Here is a 20,350-nt window from a genome sequence, read left to right as displayed (position 1 = left end):
GCAGCATCTTTGGAGCAGTTTGGGAGCTGTGTATACAGGACCAAGGACCAAGTACAATGTTTCAGAGCAGCGCAGGGCCTCAGGCATTTGATCATCACATGTGGTCCTGTGAGGCTGTGATGTGATCTTTTTGCAATAAATGTTTTGGATGACATTTCATGATCCATGGTGTGCTGGCGAATATGTGCCGTTACCTCTATACTAACACCTATCTTGCACTGACAGTTGTCTGTCTGCACCCCATTTCAATTTTGGCAATTCGCTCATGCTGAAAAAAATGGCACTGCCTCTTGACTACATGTCAATACACCCTGAATGCACTAGAAGACAGCAACTCTCTCAATATATTCTATGGCCAATCTTTATTGATGATCAGCGTCTGCATTCACACACCCCCCCACCCCCCCTTCCGAAGCAACTGAAACTAGATTCAATGAAGCATGTAAATCCTTGGAACAAGTAACTGAAATAAGCATACTTTTCTAATCTTTATATAGATAATAAATATATAAATGCAATTAAAATTGCACAAAATATATGTACCATGTTTGCAAGAAATATAATACAAATTCAGAACCTCAGTAAGCATCAAGACAAATCCGAAAGAAACTGACAGTGCACTACAACCAAGCCTCTCTAGCAGTAAAAACTGAAAAAGAAAGGATTCAATTACAACCAGAAAGTTATTTACTCTTACTTGGAAATATTGCTTGATGTATGGTCAGCTTCCCTATTCAGTTTCAGAAGTGCCTCATCTTTAAAGGGCGCACAAGGTAAGCCGTCTGAAAGATTGATTGCTTCCTCAGAGGGTTCCACTATGTTATAATTACCAGATGGCTGAAACAGTAAGCAACCAAGGTGTCAGCAAAAAACAGGTCTTACTGAAATCAACAGAAAATGTCTATAATACCACTGTAAAAAGGAAAAAAATCATTCACTCCATCAAGCAACCAATCAATCAGCCATTCTTAAATTAATAACAAAAGAAAGGATATCATGATTTTCAGTGACAAGCGCCACAAAAGACAGACACAGATATTCCTTGATGCACATTGTAATACATCAATGTTCATTTTTAGGGAGTGAATTGGTCCATATTGTCACCCAAAATTCAACAGTTTTTTCACCAATATTTACTCTATGGGGTTGATTTAGTATAGGTTCACATCTATGCGGCTGAAAGCTGAATGTAAAAAATAAATAAAAATTTGCTGGCAAAAAAATTTGCGAAACAAACAGCGTGGGGCTTTCCCCAGGTCCCTACCAGGCCTTTGGGGTCTAGTATGCCTCCCGGCAGGTCAGCGAAGGGCGTGGTCATCCGATGAAATCACTCGGAGAGCCCATCCTTTCATCGGATGGCCACGCCCCGTGGCTATATAAGAGTCGGCAGGGAGCGGGCGACAACAAAACAGATGAAGACATCAACAGAACAAGAGCGGCTTTTTGAACTTTTTTAGCGGGTAACCGGCGGCGAGGAAGAAGACAGCAGCGGAAAGAGACAGCTCGAGGAGGAGACGGCAGGAAGGAGAAGACAACGGGAAGAGACAGCTCGAGGAGGAGATGGCGGGAAGAGACAGTTTGAGGAGGAGACGGCAGGAAGGAGAAGACGGCGGGAAGAGATGGCTAGAGAAGACAGAGCTATTTTTAAAGGAATTGACAAAAACTGGCTCTTGTGTTTTTACTACTTTTCACTGCTTTTTTGTTGAATGGGTAGAGGTACGATGTAACCGATGCCCATTCACAATGGAGGGGCGGCATCTGGGGGCCCCCATCTTAAAAGGGGGCTTCCAGATTCTGATATGCCCCCCCCGCAGACCCCGACAACCCTAGGTTGTCGGGAAGAGGCCCTTGTCCTCATCAACATGGGGGCAAGGTGCTTTGGGGTGGGGGGGGCGCAGAGCCCCCCCTGCCCCAAAGCACCTAGCCCCCCATGTTGAGGGCATGTGGCCTGGTATGGTTCGGGGGGGTGGTGCTCGCTCGTCCCCTCCCTTTCCTGATCTGCCAGGCGGCATGCTCGGATAAGGGTCTGGTATGGATTTTGGGGTGGACCCCATGTCATTTTTTTTTCATTTTGACAAAGGGCCTGGTATGGACCTGGGGGCAGAACCCCACGCTGTTTTTTTTCATGAATTTTTTTGCAGACAATTTTTCAAATTTTTTTTACATTCAGCTTTCAGCAGAGAACCCGCCGACAGTTGATGGCTCATCGGTTGTTAAGGACGCAGTGGCCAGCTTCCCGGCTCCCTGCTTAGCAACCAGCTATATACAGTGATAAAATAAGAACCGCAAAACATATAAAAAAATCGCATCACAAACGCAACACTTGCATATCTGATGCGGTTCTATTGAAATCTATTAGCCGCACATCTATTTTCCAAAAATGCACTGGCCGCAAAACGCACAGATGTGAACTAGTACCATAGGAAACCATGTTAAATGGACTGTAGTGCGTTTCTGCAAACTGCAAAACGCATAGGTGTGAACATAGGGTGACTGAAAACCAATGTGTTGCTCACTTTGCAAGGAAATTGTTTTTTTACCTAGATTAGCTTATAGTAGATTTAAGCTATAATTGAACTGACAAATGAAAATATTCAGGTTTACATATGTATTAAAAAATGACCATAAACGTAGGATATTCAGTGCTATGGGTCAGAAGGTAGACAATAGTTTCACAGCAGGTCGCTTAATTACAAAGCTCTTGCCTACAGGTCTTTTTTTTACAAAGGACAGATCTAATTTACATGTGTGAATATCTGAGGACCATCCACTTCTGCCATGAACCTGCACCGTATTGTGAAAGCGAGTCAACAGAGACCCATCTAGCAAGGATATAAGTCCTTTTTTGTCAGTAACCTTAGCTATTTTATCAATAAATTTTACCTGTGTAGGTATGATAACTTTAGGGCATGATTTGACCAGCAAATCATATTCACGTACAGGAACATCACAACACTGAAGGAAAGATTTTGAAGCTATTTGGCGTGTTGGTTTGGCAGATATCTCATATGAAAATGGACCTCTGAGTTCCTATAAAGAAAAGACATATATACTTATGGATTTTCAAATATAACTATAGTTTGTATTGTTATTACAATGCTGATGTTATAAATGAAAGTATATGCTATGACCATAGATCTTCTCTAAAAGTCTATGGGTCTAAAGCGTTTAAGGTTTAAAATTCTGATCCTGTACTATTAAGCCTCGTACAAACGATCGGATTTTCCGACGGGAATTGTGTGATGACAGGCTGTTGGCGGAAAATCCGACCGTTTGTACGCTCCATCGGACAATTGTTGTCGGATTTTCTGTGGACAAATGTTGGATAGCAGGTTTTAAAATTTTCCGCAGACAAATGTCTCTGGTCGGATTTTCCAAGCGTGTGTATACAAGTTCGTCGGACAAAAGTCCAAAGTACAAACATGCATGCTCGGAAGCAAGGACGAGCCAGAAGCGGTCGGTCTTGTAAACTAGCGATCGTAATGGAGAATTAACATTCGTGACGTGGCAAATTATGAAATCTCGAAATGCAGCACACATTCTCTTCTTCTTTAATGGGATAATAATGAATCTGCTTTGCTGGTGATACTGATGGAGTTATTGCAAACACATTTTCAAAGGCTTTTTTTTTCTAGTGATATCAAGAATAATATTATTATGCTTTTTTTAATTTTTTTATTTGGGCAAGTTACCACAACACCATTATCCTGTAGTTTTTAAGATCAACTATGTTGGTGTCCCTTGTTAATTACATTGTATTTTTTTAAATGTAAACTGCCTACTCCCAAACTGTCATTTGAAGTAAAACACATAGCCCAGTATTATTCTCCACAATGTTTTTACTGTGCATTAAAAAAAGAAAACAAATAAAATTAGACATGCTATCTGCCAATAGAACTTAACCAAAAAGTGCATTCTATGCATCCAAAAATATAGAAAATAAACCAAATCAAATCATTATTATTCAACCAAAAAATAAAATAAAAGCCTTATGCATATGTCCTGCTTCTTAATATAGGGGGTCAACAATGCCAAGAGTTGGTGAAAGCAGGGGTCCGTCATCCGGAGATAATTCCGAAAATCATTTGGATTGTTCTCCTGGAGCTCCCGCAGCAATTGCATATGACATAATTGGTCACGATTAGCAAAGCAACCAATTTTTGGTCCAAGAAATCCTCCTCCTCCTGTTCCTGGACTGGACTTGGGTCAAAGCAATAACTCCAAGGCCAATAATAAATAACAGGTTATCTTTTCCGATTCCTCAACATGTCTGGTTGACGAACGGCCGCTCAGAAAGGAACTGAAAATCACGAAATGAAAAACGCTAAATGAAAAGCACAAAATGAAAAGCACGAATCAACACTCACCAAACTTCTACTAACACAAAATTAGCAGAAGGAGCCCAAAGGGTCATTCAGAAATGAACTGAAAATCACGAAATGAAAAGTGCTAAATGAAAAGTGTGAAATGAAAAGCACGAATCAACACTCACCAAACTTTTACTAACACAAAATTAGCAGAAGGAGCCCAAAGGGTGGTGCTAAAGAGCTGAAAAAACACGTAGTACGTCAGTACTTTCGTGTTTGTTGGCCAACAATTCCTTGCCGTTTGTATGCAAGACAAAATAAAAGGTTTTTGTCTGCGGAAAATTCAATTGTGTGTACGAGGCTTAAGTCACACATACAAATGCACAAAAATGCTTCTAATTTGCCTGGCTGTACTTACGCTTCCATGTAAATAAGGGCTTAAACTGATTGTTAATGGCTAAAGAAATATTCTGTATACCAAATGCCCCAAGTATTGTGCAGATATAATTAAATGATCAAATGAAGCATAACCCTTGTGTGCTAAAGTGTGCAAAAATATTTTCTATGTCCGAAAGAAAACACCAGTGTAGGAGTGTAGTAATACATTATATCCCAGTTAGAGGACAGTAACACATGCTATTGACACCTGCTAAAGTATTAACAAGCACATGCTATGGTGAAAGCTTAGACACACAAATAGAATTTGTAAAATTGCCACCTGATGCAGAATTCCATCTCTAAATATTTTATCGTTCTTTACTTAATAAAAAACATCCCCTGTACTCCTATATTCTGGAGGAAGATAATGAAATAAGCAGCACAGTCTCCATCACAGCCAGCCAGTAGACCGAGGGCCTTTTCATTAGTCCCTGCTGAGTCCATGCATTTCAGTTCTAAGATAACCATATACTGTACATAGAAAAAAAAATCTGCGCTCGGACTACTTAAACCCCCCCCCCCCCAAAAAAAAAGCAGCCAGCACAAGGTCTAAGATACAAAACCTCTACTAAATGTTTATACATAATGTGCAGCACTGAACATACTCAAAATAGGTTAATCAATAAAAAAGAAAGTGCTTTAAGTATAACAAGCACATCTAACACCAATAGCAGTGATATTAAAAGTATTTTGAGTATGCTGCTATCGGTGCACATTATGTATTGACATTCAGTTCTATGATAGCAGAAACTACAGAAAATTCTTAGGGGACTACAGAACATTTTAGAGTAGTACCTCTCAGAGCAACTAATAATTAGGGATGGGCCGAACACCCCCCTGTTTGGTTCACATCCAGAACATGCGAACAGGCAAAAAATTTGTTCGAACACGCGAACACCGTTAAAGTCTATGGGACACCAACATGAAAAATCAAAAGTGCTAATTTTAAAGGTTAATATGCAAGTTATTGTCATAAAAAGTGTTTGGGGACCCGGGTCCTGCCCCAGGGGACATGTATCAAGGCAAAAGAAAGTTTTAAAAACGACCGTTTTTTCGGAAGCAGTGATTTTAATAATGCTTAAAGTGAAACAATAAAAGTGAAATATTCCTTTAAATTTTGTACCTGGGGGTGTCTATAGTATGCCTGTAAAGTGGTGCATGTTTCTCATGTTTATAACAGTCCGAGAGCAAAATGAAAAAAAAGTAATTTGAAAGTACTAGCGCTAGTGCTGGCTACTAATGAATTGTCGGTCCTGACAATACACATAAAAGTCATTGAAAGTCATTGAAAGATAAAAAATAAAATGCGTGGGGGTCCCCCAAAATTCCATTACCAGGCCCTTCAGGTCTGGTATGGATATTAAGGGGAACTCTGCGCCAAAATTAAAAAAAAAATGGCGTGGGGTTCCCCCCAAAAATCCATACCAGACTCTTCAGGTCTGGTATGGATTTTAAGGGGAACTCCACGCCAAAATAAAAAAAAAATGGCGTGGGGTTCCCCCAAAAATCCACACCAGACCCTTATCTGAGCACACAACCTGGCAGGTCGCAGGAAAAGAGGGGGGACGAGAGAGTGCCCCCCCTCCTGAAGCGTACCAGGCCACATGCCCTCAACATGGGGAGGATGTCCTCATGTTGATGGGGACAAGGGCCTCATCCCCACAACCATTGCCGGTGGTTGTGGGGGGTCTGCAGGCGGGGGCTTATCGGTATCTGGAAGCCCCCTTTAACAAAGGGGACACCCATATCCCGCCCCCCATATGTGAATTGGTAAGTGGTACATTGTACCCCTACCATTTCACAAAAAGAAAATGTCAAAATGTTAAAAAACCACAGGAGACGGCTTGAGACAAGTCCTTTATTAAAAATAAAAAAATAAAAAAGAGATTCAAGCGATGTAATCCAATAAATCAATGCTCCTACTCTAGCGATGTAATCCAATTCTCGATCTCCAGCGATGGATGATCTCCAGCGACTCCAGTGAGGAACACGCACAGGATTCTGCCTCCACAAGAGGCACTCAGCCAATGACGTGGCGCCAGCTTGACAGCTCTTATGTAGCTGAGGGCGGGGCCACTCATCACGTGATCCAGTACCCCTCTGACCAGGGAAAATGCCGGGGCTTCCCAGTGATGTGTACGGGTGACCCCGCCCCCCTCTGATGCAACAGGAATCCTGCTCCATCTTACTTGCCTTTAAGTCCAGTGTGTGCTGTAACCTCAAGAGTGTTATTTCTTGCTCCAGACGCTGGATTACTGCTTGGCATTCAGAGAGCTGCAACAAAGTCTGCAGCAAATAAGAAACAATTGAAAAAAATTAAATCAGATTTATTATAATTCAAAGTCCTTAATTTTAAAACTAAATGCAGGTTGGATATCCCTTGCTGAGAAACATATTCTATGGCTTATATTCTTTAAACCAATGGGTCAGTGAACCTGCTATGGAAAACAAAACACACAACTAATAGTCTTTTAGTGCCCACAGGTACCTTCTGTTGTACTCACAGCATTTTCTACACAACCCATGAGTCTTAAAACATGGGCCCACTTAGCAGGAAGATTTCAATTTGAGCTCCAAGTTAGAGGTCTGGTATACCCCCCTACATCGCACAATGTACTGTGTTCTCCTCAGTGGCCAGTAGAAAGGCATGTATATTGCACTGTGAGATGTTGGGGGTATGTCAGAGCCCAGATTTAAACCTGAGGACACCTTGCTGAGTTCATTCAGGTTTGGACATTTCTGGAACACACATAAGAAAATATGCTCACAACTAGAAGCACATAAAAGCATCTTGCATGCTTGCTCCTACAGAGTTGTATTGATTTCTTTGACAAATTTCCTTTAAGCCATTATATCAGAAACACAAGTATTCAAAACTATGTACGCTGCGGAGGTCAAAACCCCAACAGATTAGCCTGGATATGTATCAAGAAATGAAGTACACCTGATATTCACTAAATCTTTCAGTATTTATTAGAAAAACTGTTGTGACCCTTATGAGGGGTCCCCTCTCTCCCTGTATTTATTTTATGTTAGGAATAGTGCAACAGGATGTGGTGGGAGCTTTAAAGGTGGGCCCTAAACTCCAAGGTCAACAGTAATGCCCCGTACACACGGTCGGATTTTCCGACGGAAAATGTGTGATAGGACCTTGTTGTCGGAAATTCCGACCGTGTGTGGGCTCCATCACACATTTTCCATCGGAATTTCCAACACACAAAGTTTGAGAGCTTGTTATAAAATTTTCCAACAACAAAATCCGTTGTCGGAAATTCCGATCGTGTGTACACAAATCCGACGGACAAAGTGCCACGCATGCTCAGAATAAATTAAGAAACGAAAGCTATTGGCTACTTCCCCGTTTATAGTCCCGACGTACGTGTTTTACGTCACCTCGTTTAGAAAGATCGGATTTTCCGACAACTTTGTGTGGCCGTGTGTATGCAAGACAAGTTTGAGCCAACATCCGTCGGAAAAAATCCATGGATTTTGTTTTCGCAATGTCCGATCAATGTCCGACCATGTGTACAGGGCATAACAAGGATCAGGAACCATGGTAAGGAAATTTTTGCTAGTAGAGTATCCAATATATGACACCAGATGATGATGTAACTCATTTGGCCCCATTTATTATTAAAATATCACTAGCCCTTTATAATCATATCTGAAATATGACTTTAATGGTTAATGGCATACAATACATATGCTTCAAATATTAACAAATTCAAATTCTGAAATGTGTCTCAAAACTTACAATATCATTACTTTGTGCTTAAAGTGTTACTAAACCTAAATTTTTTTTTACCTTCATGCATTGTTTGCATGAAGGTAAAAAAAATTCAGTTTCTCTGTGCCCCCCTTCCCTGTGTGAAGGGGAAGAGAGGGGAGAAGAGATCAGCGCTGTGCACGGCTGCATCAATTCTCCCCTCTTTTCTTTCTACACAGCATTCGAGCAGCAGCAGGAGCCATTGGCTCCTGCTGCTGTCAATCAGATGCAGTGAAGAGGAAGGCCTAAGTCCCGCTGTGTAGGTCTATGGAGCGTGGCTCCATATACACACAGATTGGGAGCACGCAGACTACGCTCTCCCCATAGTCAGTGGCTGGCTATGGTAGTACGTCAAAAGAAGAGGAGGAGCCAAGATCGCCGCCGGGGACCCCAGAAGTGGAGGATTGGTGCCACTCTGTGCAATGCCACTGTACAGAGCAGGTAAGCATAACATGTTTGTTATTTTAATTAAAAAAAATTGACTTTAGTAACACTAATATTTAATAGGTCTTTTTGGATATTGTTGTTCAAGAATTTCTGTGGATTAGTATTACCTTGTCTAGGGTCGCTTCTGTGTTTAACACATCTCCTTTAAGAGCTATATTTTCTGACTTCAGAATCTCAGCAACATCACAGAGTTTGTTTTTTTCTGCTGCCTGAATAGCGCACTTCTGCAGTAACTTTGTTTTTTCCAGTTTTAGATGCTGCTTATCCTTAAAAAGTAAAAAAGTACATTATATACAGTAGTGTATTTAGGTTTTGTGCTGCCCTAGGCCTGACTAAACTTGTACACCCCCTAATTTAAATATGACCCACCCTTACCTGTCAAGGCCACACCCCTTGCTGTTTAAGACCAGCCCTGAAATTTTCGAGTGGTGACACTAGTTCTGAGGGCCTGGGTAGGGGGGCGGGGGCAATGGATTCCCTTAATTTTCTTAGATTTCCTCTCACTTCCTGTTTGGCTATGAGGCAGGAAGTGAAGGGAAATCTCTGCAATGGGACAGAGATGGTAAAAAATAAACTGATAGGGGCTATAACCCTCCCTTATTCTATCCAAAATGAAAAAAAAAAGTGTTGCCTATAGTTCTACTTTAAGCACAAATATCTGATAGTTTTATGGAGAGGACTAAGAAGATATAACCATGCCAATGGTGCAGCAGAAAACATATAGCACAGTGAGGAAGGTTTGTGGTCCAGGACGATAGGACAGTCAAAATCAGAAGCAGCGCCCCCCCCCCCCCCCCCCAGTTGGGAATGCCAGCTGCCCGCATACCGGAAGCAGTGCTCTCTCAGCTCAGTCTGCCCCATAAGACTGGCGCTATACTAAGAGTATAGCGCAAGCTGGCGGGGACTTTTCCCGTGCTGCTCCCCTGCAAAGTACTGCCCTAGACCTGGGCCTTGTTGGCCTAGGCCAGGATACAGCATTGATTTTATATATATATATATATATATATATATATATATATGTATATATATATATATATATATATAAAAAACCTTAATAAAATGAACTAATGGAAACCAGTTGGTGATTGCACTAAATTTGGATTCGCACTATGCTGGCAAATGTTCCAACAGGGTGTCATCCTTTTACATGCCATACGCAAACAAAACACACACACACACCTAAATTAAACCTCTGTATTCCTTAAATGTTCTAAACCAGAGATATTAAAAAGCCGACACCTAAGGGTGCTTACACATACTTTGAGTTCACTTCCAGAGCACTAGGATTTACCAAACCTGAGGTGCTCAGTTACACAAAGTTCAATTTCAGTTCTGAAGTGGAAGCTTTTCCCACATCCTGAACATCGCTATAGGTCCCTTAATGTGGTGCCAATAATGTAGTGCAGAAGGCAGCAGGGGGCTTGCCAAAGCTTCAGTTTCAGAGTTGTAATCATTCTTTTGCCCAGCTGAGAGCTCCAATTTTAGAGATTTCAGAACACTCTAGAAATAATCTAAAAGTATGTGTAGACATTTATGGTACTCTAATGCCGCATACACAGGACCAGACTTTCCGGCAGAAAAGGTCCGACGGAATCATTCCGTCAGACATTTTGATCGTGTGTGGGCTTCATCGGACCTTTTCTTTCTAAAATTCTGACGGACCTAGAAATAGAACATGTTTCAAATCTTTCCGACGGAATCAGTTCCTATCGAGAAAAATGCTCGTCTGTATGCTATTCCGACGGACCAAAAATGACGCAAGGGCAGCTATTGGCTACTGGCTATTGAACTTCCTTTTTCTAGTCTCGTCGTACGTCATCGCGTTCTAAACGATCGGACTTCAGTGTGATCGTGTGTAGGCAAGTCCGTTTCAGCGGAACTCCGTCGGAACTCTGTCGGAGTCTATTCTGACAGAAAGTCCGGTCGTGTGTACGCGGCATTAGGTTTGTGCATTATGTTGTATCTCAAGCATAAAACTCTATGAGATATACCTTTGTTGCATTAGACAAGGCCTCCTCTAAGAACTGAATTCTAGTTTGTAAAGTATCAATCTGTTCTCTTTTGGCAGTGATTTTCTTCTGCATTCTTGTTGCAATTTTAAAAGCTATAAGAAGAGATTAAAATAGAAGATATTAATAAGATATTATGTTTCAACAAAGTTTCACAATTACTACATATTTGTTAAACAAGTTAAAAGATTAAGATTCATACTTACCCAGGTGGATGCAACAGCTGCTGCATCTGTCCCCAGGCACCTCTAACACTGAGAACCGAGCGATCGAACACCGCCAATCATTTGATTCTCACGGCTCCCTGAGCGGAGAGCTGGTGACTCTCTGCTCTGCCCCCCCTGCGCTCACTGGAGCGCTGGGCTGTGGAGGAGGCCGGAGAGGCTGAGCCGGGTGCTGGTCCAGGTATGTGGGCGGATCCTGACTTCATTGTCATGATCTTGCCTGAGCCTGGACAGGCTGTGTGACATCAGCTGACAGCGGGCTTCAGTCTGCTGTCTGCTGAAAACGGGTCACAGGAGTGCAGAACGAACTGCACTCCTGTGATCCACAGGAGAAGTACAGCCTAATGAGCTTTGGCTGTGCTGTACTTCTCCATTAAGCTGCAGATTACCTGTAAAAGCTTTCAAAACCTTTTTGGTGATGAATTGGATGTTTACTTGTTCCCCCAACTTTTCAGCGTAGTCTCTACTTGAATATTACATGGCTTCAACAGCTTCCCCTGCATCTCCTCCCTCCTCCACCTCGGCAGCCAAAAGAATCGCTTCTCCTCGGTCAATCGGGTGACGGGTTTCAGGACCTGCTTCCTGATTGGCCAGAAGGAGAATCAGGAATACAACAACGAATATTAATTTGCTATTGTTGCACAACTGGGTGAGCTCGGGGAGCAGTGCTCTGGGCCCCGTGCCCACCCTTTTTTGAAGCTAAGTAGAGCCTCAAGCTCTAATCACGTGCTTCTAAAAAAAAAAAAAAAAAAAAAAAAAAAACATTGGAATCTATGCCCCCAGTGTCCTAAATGTAGATTAGGGGCCGGGTGCATGGATTAGGGGGGCAGCGGTCCTGTGCCCTATATGGGCGGGCCACCACTGGGCTTGAGTCACTTAAATATCAACAATGGTAAAGAAAAGTAAAAGTTTGAGAAAAAAAATCACAAATATTATCACCTGATGTGTTAAAACAGTTAAAGGTAACATTTCTTACCATGACCATCACAATCCTCTACAGTTTTCATGGTGTTTTTGGTCTGTGCCAGCTCAGCGATAGCTGCTTTTAGTTGCATTTTAAGAATGGCAGTTGCATTTTCTGTATCTCCAGTTTGATTTTGGTTGTTCCTTTTCAGTATTTCATAATCTTCTGCAAAAAAGATATACACATACACTACATATACATATATATATATATATATATATATATATATACACATATATCTCATGTTACTTCTGTTGTGGGGTGGAGGTGGGCAATCTCTTTGTTTCCCATGCTCTGATGGGCTAATACTGAATCTCATGGTGATTTATTGAACCTCCAGAGCAGGAGGTAAAATGTGTAGAAATCCCTGAAATATAGTTTTCCTTTACCTCCTCTTGGCAAATAAAATGTGGAAGAAACAATCTCTTATAGAAGCTCACATTTTGTTTTGGAAGACCATGCTGACTGCAATACATATTTGTGCCAAGAAGTATTTCAACAAACATGGTGTATATAAGCCTGAAGACACTGACAGTTAGTCATGGACTGAAATTATATTGTCAAGATTTAGGCTCTGGACAAGAAAAATAAGACCAACAGTCAGTGAATCTTGTGAATTATGTATTGTTGTACCTATTCACAGGGCTGCTGCTAGAAATCACGGGGGGGGGGGGGGGGGGCCCATACAGCCTTCCTGACAGGGCCCCCTTCCCTCACCTCCGAAAATATCAAACTTTATTTTCGCTAAAATGCCATGGATGCAATGCTATGCTTTGCAGCCACGGCAGAAACTATACCCTCATCAATAAATACCCATTTAATTGAATATTGCTGCTCTGCAAGTGCCCCACAGCCAGGCTCAAAGCATGCAGTTGTGGTGTGCTAATGTGGGGTTAATACAGGCAATATAAAACATTTGAACAAGTCCTTATTTTTTTGTAAATCTTAATTTTTAGAATTGTATTATTTATTTATTTTTTAATTTTTTAACTTCCCTGTTGAAGGGGGGGCTTTGGTCAAAGCAAACCCCTGATGTTTCACATTTGAAACAGAGAAAGGGACTGAGGACAGCGATTCACCAGTCCCTTTCTCTGCACCCTCAGCTGCACTGGATCCACGAGTGTCAACAATAAGGCAGTACAGCTCAGCAGGTGCCTGGGCCCCCCTTTTGAACGGATGAGGCCCGGGCCCAGTACAGGAGGGCCGGCTGTACTGCCTTATCAGTGGCCCTGCCTATTCTGCTTTGAGAGCCACATGTAGCTCTCATTACTTGTAGACTCCCATTGCCCATTATTTGATTCCCTGACACATTTGGCAGGTGCTCAATATTTGCCATTATATACACTTGCTACTTTATCACTTAAAAAACTCAACACCACAGAAGGTGGCAACCAACCAAGAAACCAAAAGTTCTAGAATATTGAGAGAATATTCTCTCAATGCAACATTTGATGTTCATTTGGAGAATATGTAATGATTTTTCTGAAAAGATTTGCTCATCTATGACTAGAACAATACTTTAAGTTCAGGTTACCTGACAGGCATGCAAGCTCCCGTTGTGTTTCTCTGAGCTCAGCTACAATTTCCTTTCTCTCCTTCCTCAGCTTGTTGGCTGCACAAGTCTTTTCAATGCATTCATTTGTCAGTTTGCTTTTCTCCGCATTTAACAACCTACACATCTCTTCCAGTTCATGTATTCTCATGTCTTTCTTCTCTGCCACAACCTATAAATCACACAAATATACGATTAGATGACTTATGTATACAGTAAATACCAATATTAATGTTTATCTCCAGCCAAATTTACAACATACACCGCATTTTAAAAAAAATGAACAATGCATGGCAGCCATACTTACTGTTCATATATATATATTATAATTGCAGATAAACTAGTAACATAATTAAGTAAAAAAAAAATGGTAAAAAATATATTTAAATCTAAACGTAAAATGCAGATTTTAACAGAATGAATCTACTGTATAGTAACCAACTAATATCCATAACGTGGATTTACCTTGGTTTCCTGTATAAACGCATTATTTAGAAATACTTCCTCTAGGAGTTGGAACTTCTCTGCTTCCAGTGATTCTACTTTTTGATTCTGCTGCTCAACCACCCTAGTTAAAGTTTGAATTTGGTTTCGCAGAGTCTTTATCATGTTGTCCTTTTCCACCAAAAGCAGCTTTAATGTTTCTGTATCTTCCAACATCTCTGACATTTGCTCTGAGGTTGCTTTAAGTTGCAGCAGCTCCTTCTTTTTGGCCTCTGCATACATACGTAGCTTTCTCAGTTCGTCTACTGCATTCTTTAATGCCTCTTCTTTCCCCGCCAAATGAACTTTTGATTCGTTTAAGTTCTTTTCAGCATTTTTCAGGCTTTGCGTTTTGTCCGCCAGCTCCTCTTTCATTTTTTGCAAGGTAGCTTTCATGGTCTCCAACTGGCATGTGATAACGCTCGCATTTGCTGTCATATCTTGAATAGTTTTCAGCTTTGATGAAATAACAAAACATAATTTTTACTTAAAGTTTTCACATATGTTTTGTCTGCCTTAAAGCATATCTATAGCCAGTTTTAGTTTTGGTTAAAGTAGGGAATGGTTACGACCCCTACCAGTTTTTTCTTGCTGTCTATAATTTGTATGTATTCTATATGAAAAAGTAAAAAAATAGGGGTACTTCAATGTCAATATCCATATGTCATTAATTTGATGGACATGTAGTGTTTGTTGCATTGTGGCCACCACTTCAGTAACCTCTGTGACTAGCTGGGTCTTTTGGGCCAATCACTTACTCCCTATATTTGCTGGAGAAGAGCAATATGAAAATTGGTAAGCAGCTGGTGGCTAAATGATCAACATAATTACATTACAATAATTTAAGATTTTGTTACCCCGACATTTCATATTCCTGATATGTGCCTGTTGTACCATGTACTTGTGTTAAAACATATTCTGTTCTCTTTGTATTGCTTCCTTTGTGTGAAATACCTGGTGACCCTACCAGTCCCCCTGCTTTCCAATTTCAAACTAACCACACTAGGCATGAGAGCACATCCATCCCAGCGTGGTCAGTTTTCTGGGTGTGCTGTCCTCCAATGATCAGATTTGTGCTGACACTCCCCCTGCTACCAGTGTACTGCTGCTTCTCCACCCCCACCTCTCCAAGCCAAACGATATGCCCCCCTAGCCTTTCCATCTGTCTTCATTGTATCAAGATACTTGATTCTTGCATTATAAATTACAGCAAGTGATACTATACCTTCTCTTCTTCCTTTTGCTGACTCTCTTCTTTTACTGCAGTCAGCATTATTTGAAGGCGCTCTACTTCCATACTCTGTTCTAGCAGCTCTCTTCGTAAGTGATCATTGGTGAGCTTGCTGACATTTGCCTGTTCCTGTAGCTGCCAGTTATAATCTCTTTCTAAGTGCAGCTGTTTTTCACACACTTTATGGGCCTCTTGCAATTGCTGTAGCAAATGAAAATTATTTTTTTTATTAGATCAGTTGATATTTTTTTTTATAAGAAAACATGTTCAATGTTTCTGCACTTAAACAGTAAATACCATTTCATAACAATATTAAGTTCCCAACTGGATAGAGAGCAAGCCTCAAACAGGTCACATATTGCATTCTTACATTTAATTCCAGCAGCTGTTTATCATAGTCTTGACTGAGCAGAGTCCGCTCATTCTGAGCCTTCTCCAGGGAAGTATTGGCTATCAATAGCTGCTTATTAAGCTCTTCCACCTACATTTTAAAATAACAAAAATCAATTAAAATTCAAGCACAGTACAGCAGGATACTATTTTCTCATGTACTCATAAAAAGTATATAAAATTCTGAAAAATGTGTATTATTTACATATGAGCCACTTTGTTACTTTTTGACTGTAGTAGGCAAGGGTTCCAGTAATGTAGATGTGCAGGCAGGCAGTGGAATTGGAAGCAAATGGCTTTGTTAGAATGTGTAGGTGCTTCTAATATGCATACATTTGAAGCATGGAGAACAATTAGTACAGTGTTCTATAAACCATACAAATTATACAGTCTGTTTTCATCTATGCAAAAATAAAGAATAAAAAAAATGGTCCCCCCCAAATCTATACCAGAACCTTATCTGAGCATGCAGCCCAGCAGGTCAGGAAAGGAAGGGGATGAGCGAGCACCCCCCCTCCTGAACCATACCAGGCCACATGCCTTCAACATGGGGGTGCTTTGGGGCGGGGGGGGGGCTTTGCCCCCTACCCCAAAGCACCTTGTCTCCATGCTGATGGGGACAAGGTCCGCTTTCCCACAACCCTGGGCTGTGGTCGTGGCGATCTGCTGGTGGGGGGGCTTATCTGAATCTGGAAGCCCCCTTTAACAAAGAGGCCCCCAGATCCCAGCCCCCCCATTTGAATGAGTATGGGGTACATAGTACCCCTACCCATTTACCAAAAAAGTGTAAATGTGAATAAAGACAGTACAAGAGTTTTTGACAAATCCTTGTCAAAAACTGCCCCCCTGTGATGTCATCAACTGGTGAATGCTGGGTTGCCCACATCACAGAGGATGGTGCCACCCTTTAGCTATTTAGTTGTTAAGGACATGGCGGTTGAGTTCCCGGACTGCTCCTTAGCAACCAGCTTTATGTTTAAAGAGAAAAAAAATGCAAAATGCATGAAAAACGCATGCAAACACACATCAGAAACACACCACAAAATGCGCCTGAAAACCGAATCAACCGCAGCCGCATAGATGTGGACCTAGACTTAGAATGCAAAGCAGGAAGTAAATCCTGTGTTGGCAATGATCAAATATGGTTACCTTTATCATGTAAATATATCAAAATATGCTTAGAAATAAGGTTTCAAAAGCACACATGTATAATAATTTTTAGATTAAGCTGACCTTTTTTACATGTAAACCAGTGGCGGCCCATCCATAGGGGGCGCACGGGCGCCACCCCCCCCTCCAGGCATTCAGAAAAAAAAAAAATTTTTTTTTTTTTTTTTTAAACTGGCCCTTTAAAAAAAAAATAGAAAAAAAGGTCCTTAAGTGCACTGTGTTTGGATGCCGGACACAGTGCACTATTGGAAGCGCCACGTCTATGCAATCATGAGATTGTAGACGCGGCGCTTCATTTGCGGGCTTTTGTCCCGCCCTGTGGCACTTTCCAAAGCGCCGAGTAGCTTCCGCCCGGCGCGCGTAGTATCTATTACTATGGCCAGGCGGTTTGTTTGACAATCGAGTTAGATGTCACTTCCTGTTTTCTCTCTCCCATTGCGTCCGAGAGATAAAACCAGAAGTATGAGGAGCGGACTCCTCCATCGCTGCTGCCAGTGCGCACACAGCAGGAGAGGACACCACACAGCAAGGTAAGTGCCGCTGTGCCGGTCCAGACCTCCCGCGGAGAAGGAGGGGGTGATGTGACACACAGGCTGCATTTGATGTGTATTTGATGTGACACAGGCTGCATTCGATGTGTATTTGATGTGACACAGGCTGCATTTGATGTGACACAGGCTGCATTTGATGTGACACAGGCTGCATTTGATGTGTATTTGATGTGGCACAGGCTGCATTTGATGGGACACAGGCTGCATTTGATGGGACACAGGCTGCATGTAAGGAGGTACTCCACTGGGGGCACCTGATGTAAGGAGGGACTCTGCTGGGGGCACCTGATGTAAGGAGGGACTCCGCTGGGGGCACCTGATGTAAGGAGGGACTCCGCTGGGGGCACCTGATGTAAGGAGGGACTCTGCTGGGGGCACCTGATGTAAGGAGGGACTCTGCTGGGGGCACTTGATGTAAGGAGGGACTCTGCTGGTGGCACCTGATGTAAGGAGGGACTTTTCCGGGGGTACCTGATGTAATGAGGGGCTCTGCTGGGGGCACCTGATGTAAGGAGGGACTCCGCTGGGGGCACCTGATGTAAGGAGGGACTCTGCTGGGGGCACCTGATGTAAGGAGGGACTCCGCAGGGGGCACCTGATGTAAAGAGGGACTCTGCTGGGGGCACCTGATGTAAGGAGGGACTCTGCTGGGGGCACCTGATGTAAGGAGGGACTCTGCTGGTGGCACCTGATGTAAGCAGGGACTCTGCTGTGGGCACCTAATGTAATGAGGGACTCTGCTGGGGGCACCTGATGTAAGGAGGAACTCTGCTGGGGGCACCTGATGTATGGAGGGACTCTGCTGGGGCACCTGATGTAAGGAGGGACTCTGCTGGGGGCACCTGATGCAAGGAGGGGCTCTGCTGGGGGCACCTGATGTAAGGAGGAACTCTGCTGGAGCACCTGATGTAAGCAGGGACTCTGCTGGGGCACCTGATGTAAGGAGGGACTCCGTTGGGGGCACCTGATGTATGGAGGGACTCCGCTGGGGGCACCTGATGTAAGGATGGACTCCGCTGGGGACACCTGATGTAAGGACGGACTCTGCTGGGGACACCTGATGGCAGCTGGTGGCAGGCAGCACGCTCAGGGCTCCCACTGATTCTGCATTATGGTGAGTTGAATGATTTCATTTTATATTACAATGTAATAATAGAAATAATGCGCTTCAATCATCTTGACACCATAACAACCATGGTTCTGGAATGATTGAAGTGCTAACACCAGGTGTTCACTCTGTCCATTGCAAGAAATGAATAGCTGTTAAATTGGGTTTTAGCAAAGGCACTAAAAGGACAGCTACTTATACTTTCAATTTCAATTTCCATGGCAGGAAAATGGCAGGGTGGCTACAGTATGTCTCAAGTGTATGACTAGCCAAAACCTTTTTTCTAGTTATTTTTTAGAGTAAAATCCCAGTCGTTTCTTTTTTTTTCCCTCATTCAGGAGCTTTTTCTTAATTTAATGTTCCAAAGGCAAGAGGAAGTGGGCAAAAAGATTTCCAAAGTGGGGGGAAAACAGTTGTCATCAATGACAATCGTAAAATTTGTGATCTTCTCAATATTTCTTATGGTCATCAGGACAAAGAGAAAAGATGAATGTCTCCAGAACACACAGAGGTTATAACATTTCACTACTACATCCAAAAAATAAAATGGTTAGCGATACAGTTGAAAGTTATGATGTGGCCGCGATTTACAGTTTGAGAGAGTCTGCCCAGGCAACAAGGTCATGGCACACATATAGGTCACCAATCTGGACAAGTACAAGATACACAGATAACTATTTCCTCACATTGCTTTGGCAACAGCTGGAGGATGACCTAATACACAAATGATTAGTTATTTGAGACTATGTTCCAAGCCACATTTTTGTGCATGTCCCACCATTATCCAGAATGAGCTAACAGTCTGCGCTCTCACAACATAATACCATGCGGGCGAATTCCATTCAAATTGATCTTTTAACACTTAAAAATACAGGATTTTCTGAGACTGAAATCTCATACTTCACGATAGAGAGAAGAGGTTTGGAATTGGGCAAATACAAATGAACAAGTAAAAAATATGTCAATATGTGAAATAAGTTGGAAGGGTCAGAGAGTTCTTATTAGACTTGGAAGAGAAAAAGCCTGCAATACTGTGGTCAAATGATGTAATTCAAACTATAAATACAACAGAAGCCATTACAGGAGCACAAGTGTGTCACGTCTGGAGTTTTGGTTTCATGCCACTGGAAGGAAAGGGCAAAGAAACAGAGTATATGTGACAAGTGAGATTATTCTTGTAAGGTCAGCAGGGTAAGCCCAGGCTACATAATACAGCCTGGCATTTAGCAAGTATAAAATTAACAAGGCAGGTGATACTTTAAATCTTAAAAACACAAATCAGAGATATAATACTTGCTTAAAGTGGTTTTAAAGCCTTACATATGAAGTGACAGGCCTCAGTTGATACACAAAGATGAAGCAAATCCTCCTACATAAGTTGTACTTGTTTATCTATAGCCATCTTTCCCCTACATCCATTCAAAGTGCAGAATTTACATGGGATCTCTCAGCTCTGAAAAGAAGGGGGCGGAGAGCTAAAGTTACATCAGTGAGGAGAGCTCTGAGAGCCGATTGGATGGAAGCGGCAATGCTCCTCTTCACACAGCACATAGAAACAGAGCGTAGGGTGTCATCCTGCTGGAGGTCACTCCCTTGTCACCATTTTTCTCTTGGTGTCAGGAAAATGCATCAGAAGTAACTTATGCTTATAGCAGGGGAACGAGACAGCGGACAGAAATGACAGTGCTCTGGATTGAGATAAGTACATAC

The 20,350-nt window shown here is 42.2% G+C and overlaps 1 protein-coding gene across 2 annotated transcripts in view; it reads right to left on the bottom strand.

Annotated features, from left to right (window-relative positions):
• The window catches only part of CCDC158 (coiled-coil domain containing 158), a 105,538-nt gene that overhangs the window by 18,970 nt on the left and 66,218 nt on the right, over positions 1 to 20,350 (bottom strand). Inside the window, exons 10-19 of one of the 2 annotated variants that reach the window (XM_073599779.1) lie at positions 15,792 to 15,902; positions 15,416 to 15,622; positions 14,173 to 14,646; positions 13,690 to 13,879; positions 12,168 to 12,320; positions 10,950 to 11,062; positions 9,066 to 9,224; positions 6,939 to 7,031; positions 2,884 to 3,030; positions 698 to 837 (exon numbers count right to left, since the gene is read on the bottom strand). In XM_073599779.1, coding sequence (XP_073455880.1) covers positions 698 to 837; positions 2,884 to 3,030; positions 6,939 to 7,031; positions 9,066 to 9,224; positions 10,950 to 11,062; positions 12,168 to 12,320; positions 13,690 to 13,879; positions 14,173 to 14,646; positions 15,416 to 15,622; positions 15,792 to 15,902 — 1,787 coding nt within the window. The remainder of the gene's footprint in view (positions 1 to 697; positions 838 to 2,883; positions 3,031 to 6,938; positions 7,032 to 9,065; positions 9,225 to 10,949; positions 11,063 to 12,167; positions 12,321 to 13,689; positions 13,880 to 14,172; positions 14,647 to 15,415; positions 15,623 to 15,791; positions 15,903 to 20,350) is intronic. The other variant, XM_073599788.1, reaches the window with a different exon arrangement.

The sequence above is a fragment of the Aquarana catesbeiana genome, linkage group LG01 (assembly GCF_042186555.1).
Source record: "Aquarana catesbeiana isolate 2022-GZ linkage group LG01, ASM4218655v1, whole genome shotgun sequence".
Taxonomy (NCBI): Eukaryota; Metazoa; Chordata; class Amphibia; order Anura; family Ranidae; genus Aquarana; species Aquarana catesbeiana.
The sequence above is the reverse complement of the archived record's forward strand: the minus strand, read 5'-3'. Positions and strand labels throughout refer to the sequence as shown.